Below are 7,804 nucleotides of genomic sequence, written 5' to 3'. Positions count from 1 at the left end.
ATTTCACTTAATTCGCGGTAAAATTTAGTGGACGGAAGTTGGGGGAAAGTTCCAGAATATTTGGGGACTTTTTGGGGGTGTTTGATCTGAAAATAAGGGGGTAACCCCCCTTTTATACTGTTCTAGAGTCGGTCTAAACTGACCTAGAATTTGCTCTGCGCGTTCGCGCACAGTAAAATCCTCTGCTCGGACAATCTATCTTAAAATGCTCATCACTTTTGATCCTGATATTGTATAAGGGCCCACAACCTATGGTTGGAATGCTATTTCAATTAGCTACAACTGTCATTTTTGGTGCGTTTCCAAATTCTAAACTTATAATGGCGTTTTGGCCTCTTCAATTCAGATCATCCGAAAACGTATCCTAAATCATCCTTTTGGAGGGCTTATGCCCATATTCGGGTTAACGGTCCTTCTTAAAACTTTCTCAACTTCCCATATACTACTCATATCACTTTTCATATGTCGTTTATAAGACCCCGAAATGTGGGCCCCACCTTAACATACGGGTGCGAGGGCTACTCATCAAGTAACTTATTAAGTAATTTACACCATACGGTCTCCAAATGTCATATATATATATATATATATATATATATATATATATATATATATATATATGCGATTATCATTCTCATATAATATAATCTTCATCCCTAATCCTTGTATAACTTTACTCTTCCTTGAGCTCATACTAAGCCGACTACAGTCTTGGTAACACAAAATTTTCGGGGATGTAACAGAAGGATAGTCAGATCCCAATTTGAATCAACAGATACCAATTGGAATCAAGTAGCACAAAAGAAGAAAGGAAAGGGAGTTTTCCTAGTGTACGACAACCTCTCGATGATAAGTACAGACGTCTCCGTACTGATCTACAAGACTCTGCTAGACATGTCCTTGTACAATGAGATTGAAGAACCTAAAGCTCTGATACCAACTTTTTCACGACCCAACCCGCCATGACTGGCACCCATCTAAATCCTAGTGGGCGAACCAACATACAAGACATCTATCCGTTGAATCCGATTTTTTATATTAACCAAGCTAGACAATTATTACTCATTTAACATCAAAAGAATAAAGTAAATCATGCCATAAATGCTGAAATAAGTGTGGAAGTCTAGCTATTACAATCCCCAAAAATTCGAAAGTCATCGTATAGGACTCTAAGCTAGAACATGTCTAAGAATCTGAAGTCTAACAAATAAGTAATCCATAATGTCCAGAGTACGAAAACACATCATAGCAAGATGATCTTCGGGCGGCTTGGCATGGGATGAAGCTCACCCAAAATCTATCAACAAATATCCTCCACGCTAGATGTGAGGATGAGCAATGGTCTCTATGTCACAATCTGCACTCAAAGAATGCAGCAAGGTAGTATCAGTACAAACACTATGTACCTGTAGATATCATAGGCCGACCAAGATTAGTATCATGCATATTTCGTAAAATCAATAGATTAAAACAAGCCAGTCAATAGTCATGAATATCAATAAGTCACAGCAAGTCAACCAAGAACAATCACAATCAAATCACCAAGATGTCAAGCATCACAATCATGCAAGTCACACCGAAAATAAAATTACGACAATAACCTCACTCGGTGTATATACATGCTAGCTGATGTCTTAGCTCAATAGCCATGACCTGCAGGGGACCCATGGTGTCCATGTACCACCCGTTCTGGATCCACTCCTCGGACCCGAGCACAAACCTCCGCCCCAAAACGAACCTTGGCCGCGGGACATATCAAAGTACCTCTCATTTCAGGAACGATCCTCGGACCACGAGCCCATAATCTAGGTCACATGAGTGCCTTTCCATACCTCTTACAGAACAGTGTTTCTTAACTTTCCAATATCAACAATCAACTAATCATTTCATGTCACAATACCCTTGAGAAGATTATATTAGCTTCTCATCACAACACATCCACTATAGATTTAAATCACATAGGAATAATGGCACAGAGCCTACACAATCAATCAATCATATTTACGTAGAAATTAAACCACACAATACCATGCATGAAAACTAGACATGCTTTCTCCTAAGGAGATCACCAAACATACAATCAACTAACCAAAATCTAACTTAAGTAAACCGTAACCTACCTGAAAGTATAGCTGGAACACGCAGGTTACTCTGCTACAACCTTTCCTTTCCTTAAAGCCTCAATATGTTCATGGTCTAAAAATAGAAGGTTCAATAAGTCACATTGCTCAATTTACAAACACTAAAGCAAGAATACCCTTCCCTTTCCCCATTCTAAGGGTGGATGGTTTTCTAGGTGATAAACAACCTATCAAGGCTCCTAGTATTCATTTACCATCAATTTATACAACATTATATCAAACATGGCCATTACAAATAGTTTTCTATGGCAAAGACACCATTTTTATAGAACCCTAAGTCTCAAATCACTTAGTTTATGATTTTAAATGTTCAATTTATGACAAATAACAACTAATCAATCCATTGAAATGATAAATAAGCGATAATAACCCCTACCCACAAAGTTTAGAAGGTTTATTGACATTCTAGGGTTTATACTTTACTTTCACCATTAGAGACCCATGAAGATGATTACGATAATGAAAGGAAAGGGACTGATAGAGTAAAAAGCAATGGAACTTACCTCTCAAGGTTATCTTGCCCTAGCTTGAAAATTCTCTCTAGCTGCTTGTTGGGAAGTGTGTTGGTGTTTTGTGAATAGAGAATATTAGACTAAGTATAAAAATCCCAGCTATTGTTTTTCGTCGACTGCTGCAGCGGTACCACTATAGCGGTCAAGTGACCGCTATAGCGGCCCACCACAAAATCGCTCTGACCGCTATGGCGGTCCATCTACCAGTATAGCGGTACTCCCATAGCGGTATATTGCCCGCTACAGCGGCCACCAAGGAAATTGGATGGCCGCTGGCAGCGGTCTGAGTACCGCCACAGCGGCTCATTTTGGACAGTGAGCTCGGTTTTGTCCAGTTTTTCCCTTTTCACCCACATTTCATCCAAGGCCTCAAAAACACAACACAAAACATGCACACATACAAAACGACGCCCCACGAATCCACCCTCGGCCTCAGAATTCGTAACGGAGTCCTAATTTCCCATAACGACCGGAAGGGTCATTATATGGCATTTACCCTTAGTCCCACATTGCTTAGGAATAATAGTACAAAGTTCCTGTTGTTCAGGTCACCCATAAGGAAACTTACCCATAATAGCATATTGTAAATCTTCAAGAACTTCCATATGCGAAACTTTACTCGATGTCCATTTAACATGAGGAATACCTTCAACATATGTGACCTTTTTGGGTGGAATGGGATCACATTGGAGCTTGGACAAGGAGTCCTTCATGTTTATCACTGTTTGCGGATAGGTCATCGTAGGACTAGGGTTTGCATGTGGATCAAGTGGAGACGGGGATGTAGAAGGAGAAGAGTGTGCAACCGTGTTGGGGAGCGGAGGGAAATGTGTTTGTGATGAGAATGTCAAAGTCTGGCCAGCCGTCGTTGACGGCTGCCCAGCGGCCTTGGTAGCCATGGGGTACGTTAGGTTAGGGTTTGCATGGGAGGAGAGAGAAGGGAGAGTTTTTTCGAAACGTTTAGTTACAAATATATAGATATAATAGAGTTTATAAATAAGAAAGACAAATTTCATGCCAAGTGTAATTTTATTATTCCTAAGGGATTCTATTAAAAAGGGTTTAAAGCCTTGAGTTCTTGCTATTCATTTCTATCAAACGCTAACCGAGTTTTCCAAGTGAAAGAAAAGGGAAATGGATGGGATAATATTTGCAACCACTAACCTTAACAGAAGTGAGAGAGAATGAATAAATATCAACAACCAATTAAATATATATTCAATGGTAAATACCCATTAATATTACACCCATTATCGGGTCCATAATATTAGTATTTGTAACGACCTGCTTGGTCGTTTTATGCCTTTGTACTCTTTTCCCCCTAACTATCCTTCCCGTATCTTCATCATGGCATTTATGACTTGCGAGGATGATTGACGCGATTTTCGAGGCAATCCTTAGATTTAGCAATTTGAAAGTTCTTGAGTTAAGAAAATGAGAAAATTTGACCAAAGTCAACATTGGGGATAAATGGGTCCATATTGAAGTTTAGTCGATTTCATTAGGTCCGAAACGTGATTTATGACTTAGTTGAGTAGTTGGTTCGGGTCCCGAGGGACTCGGGTGTGTTTCGGATTTTGGGTCGGAAGCTAGTTAACGTTGAAGTTTGGAGTTGACCACAGTCAACATCACGTCAAGACGATCCTGTTACTATGTTTTAAGTGCACGAGAAAAGTCATAGCATGTTTTATGACTGATATGAATATATGATTTGTGTCTGGGAGGTTCCGGATATGTTATCAAAACCAATTTTAGATTTTTTTTTTTTGTTTTTTTCAGTTGCTGGTGTGGCCGTGTCTGCGATGTTTTGCTCGCAATTGCGAGGTCCTTTCCGCATTTGCAAAGTCGGTGGAGGTCAGAGAATCTTGCTCTTGTGAAGGAAGGTGTCGCATCTGCGAGGCCGCATTTGCGAGCGGGGGGTCTAACCACCAAGAACATCGGGCGTCAAGTGAAAAGTGACAAAAGGAAAAATACTCCAAGAACATATGGTATAAGAAATGTTAATCGAGATGCAATGTAACATAATATATTTTCATCGCATATAATCAATTCAGTTATTATGTCAACGTAATAACTTTTATTTTCATCATTTAAAGAAATATTGCATTTAATTTAACGTTGATTGCTATTTTTCAACAATAAATCTTTCTTATATGTATCTTTTTAATGATTAACACGACATATACGTGAAACACACACAAAACTAGTATTAAGAATAGTGTTAGCTTTGAATCGCGCGAGATCATGCGTAAACAATTTGATTTCAAAGCTCCGATCATCCAGTGGCGGACCCAGGATTTTGAGTTCGGGGGTGCTGGACCCAGGAATTTTGAGTTCGGGGGTGCTCTATTAACTATTTATATCTGTTTCCTTTATATTTTCTATACAGCTATACACTCCGTAACTGAATTTAATGGGTGCTGGAGCACCCAAAAATTGTACATGGGTCCGCCACTGCAATCATCTATACCTAAGTCAAAAGTGATTTTAGTTTGAACTTGAGTCATTCGTCTGTTGGGAATTAATTAGATATAAAATTAAAGGTTTGTGGTGAATAATATGATCTATCAAGCCCTTGAATTGACGCCGGGAAGAAAAGACTCAGAATATTACAATTTTGTTTTTCAAACTCAAATTTGAGTGTACAAACTTAGTAACATTTTTATTTGTGTTTAAACATCCTAGCTTTCTGACATTTTGTCATGCCATCTTTTTACTGATGCACGTGCAATTTCCTCTATGAATAGCAAGCCATCTTTTTACTGATGCACGTGCATAAAATACATAACAAGAAGTAAATTAGTTAATAACGAGAATCTTTCATATGACCTCGAATATTTGAATAGAACACTGTCCGTAGGACTTATGAAATCAATTACATGAATCTTAAGCTACTACATGGAAGATTTCTATGCTATATATATATATATATATATATATATATATATATTAAATCAGCACATTCGTATATAAAGATAACATCTTTCATTCTCCTAACTCTAACCAATTTGGCAACACAACTATGGTTATTTTACCTGCTGCAGATACATGTTACACACATTGATTTAACTGACTTCCTGACGTTCTCCAACCTGGGACTTTGGCTTTGGTGAAACAAGAGTGGAGGCCATGGAATGTGAATTTGATCTGACAAAAGTTAAATCTAATCTCTGAAAGGTCGAATCTGACCTGGTACGACGATGTAAACTAGGACTACATTTCTCCACAACCTCAATATCCCACAAGACCTTTTCGTGTTTCCTATTAGTATTAGGAGCCTCATGTGTAATAGAGTTTCTCCATGGTGGTAATCCTCCATTAGGTCGAAGGTAAGTCCCCCAAAATGATTTAAGGCGGATCTGCAGTGGCGGAACTAAGATTTTTAAGGGATGCCAAAATATGAAAAATTAAATATATGAAGAAATTATGGGGATTCAACACATAGTATATATACATAAAAAATTGCTTTTACGTATCTACGCGGTGTAATTTTCTAGCGAATGGCTATCAACTAACACCCCTTGGATGCATGTGGCTCCGCCAATGCCAGGGCAGATTTGGGGGGGGGGGGGGGGAGGGTGTTCACCCGAACACCCTCAGCAAAACATTACAATGTATATATTGGGTAAAATTTTTATGTTTAGGTATATATATAAGTTAATACACTGAACAAATGCAAAATGTTAGCTCAAGTGGTCCATGGTGTTCAAAATTCTCTCCAGAATCCCATGTTTAATTCCCCGGAACAACGTTATTTTTTATATTTAGCCTTTGTTATTTTTTTCGAACCCCCGAGTGAAAATCCTGAATCTGTCCCTAGACTGCTTACCTGAAATCCATCCCTTACGGCTTCCCATTCCGCGGATGGGTAGTTTTTTTCTGGAAGATCTGCTTGGATCACTTTCTTTCCAGCAACCCCTGGAATGAATGGTGTATTGGTAGCTGTTAGGTATTTTCCATAACAACTCTTGAGACGAATGGCGTCTTGTCTTCCTTCAACAAATTCTACATTCCAAATTGAATCTTTATTTGATCCTTTACGGCTTTGTGACACAAATTCTTTGTCATCCATTGCTATAAGGTACTTGTCTTTTCGATTTCTAAGACGTACGCTCTCTGCCCGTTGGAATAGTTCCATTTGATCAATACCTAATTAAATTCGTTCCAATTGAGATGATGTAATTTTAGATCACAAAATACGTAAGAAAAAAAAAGAGAGAATGATTGAATAAATTATATTCTAAAGGCAAAATGAGAGTCTTAAAATCATCAGATTTGTTGCATGCATGCAATATGATATGCATACCTGAGTTAACGCAAGAAAATTGATTAATCAAAGGATTAGGAGCTGACAGACGCTCCTAAGAATTGTTAAGGGTTTTGTTGAGGAGAGAAAACATGCGATTTGATAGATCTTGAAAGATAACTTATGCATTAATCAATGATTGTTTTGTAGAAAGTTAAATCTGACATATGTATGGTTTGAAACCGAATCTTAGTTATCTTGACTTTTACATATATATTTTTTTTTTTGATAAAGACTAAGTTTTGTTGATATCTTCATCTTTATTTAGCAATTCAGTTGAACAATTTGTGGTTTATAACCACGTCGCTTGGAAGTGAAACATTACAATATTTTTGGTATGACAAAAGAATATTAAATTATGATCTTGAACTTATTATATCCTTCTAGGACTTACTTTACAATTCAGGAAAAACACATTGTCAATAATATTTTTTATCAGTAAGTTAATGTTATATCAATATAAATTATGACGCAAATGGGTTTTGAGTTTTTTTTTTTTTTTTAATAAGTACTTAGTTTGAAGTAAGTGTGTTGCACATGTATGCTGCTTCAATAAAAAACAAATTATGTACAAGTGGAATAAGTTATGTACATTAGCAACTGACGTTTGGATAGATATAAAATGTCCATTAGCACGTCGATGAGTTAATTTAATAAAATGGTAATTAGCACTTCGATTTAGTTGTCACCATGCAACTAAGCCAAATCAACTGTTTACTTACTCAATGGGAGTGAGTTAATTTGCAAAAAAACCTCAAGTTGATGAATCAGAATCTTGATAAAGTTTTTGTTTTTAAAAGAAATTAGAGATTAGACGGTACAACTCTTATTACTTATTAGTTTAA

General features: G+C 37.3%; 1 protein-coding gene across 1 annotated transcript; it reads right to left on the bottom strand.

The window, feature by feature from the left end:
- Positions 1-5,520: 5,520 nt before the first annotated feature.
- LOC132599733 (uncharacterized) lies at positions 5,521-7,190 on the bottom strand. Its single transcript, XM_060312975.1, has 3 exons — positions 6,960-7,190; positions 6,483-6,802; positions 5,521-6,012 (listed from the first exon to the last, which is right to left on the bottom strand). Exons 2-3 carry the CDS (start codon positions 6,789-6,791, stop codon positions 5,719-5,721), a joined length of 603 nt encoding a protein of 200 aa, XP_060168958.1. The 5' UTR covers positions 6,792-6,802; positions 6,960-7,190; the 3' UTR covers positions 5,521-5,718.
- Between the last annotated feature and the right edge of the window lie 614 nt (positions 7,191-7,804).

Source organism: Lycium barbarum, chromosome 6, assembly GCF_019175385.1.
Source record: "Lycium barbarum isolate Lr01 chromosome 6, ASM1917538v2, whole genome shotgun sequence".
NCBI classification, from domain to species: Eukaryota; Viridiplantae; Streptophyta; class Magnoliopsida; order Solanales; family Solanaceae; genus Lycium; species Lycium barbarum.
Note: the sequence above shows the minus strand (reverse complement) of the source record. Positions and strands in the feature narration are given on the sequence as shown.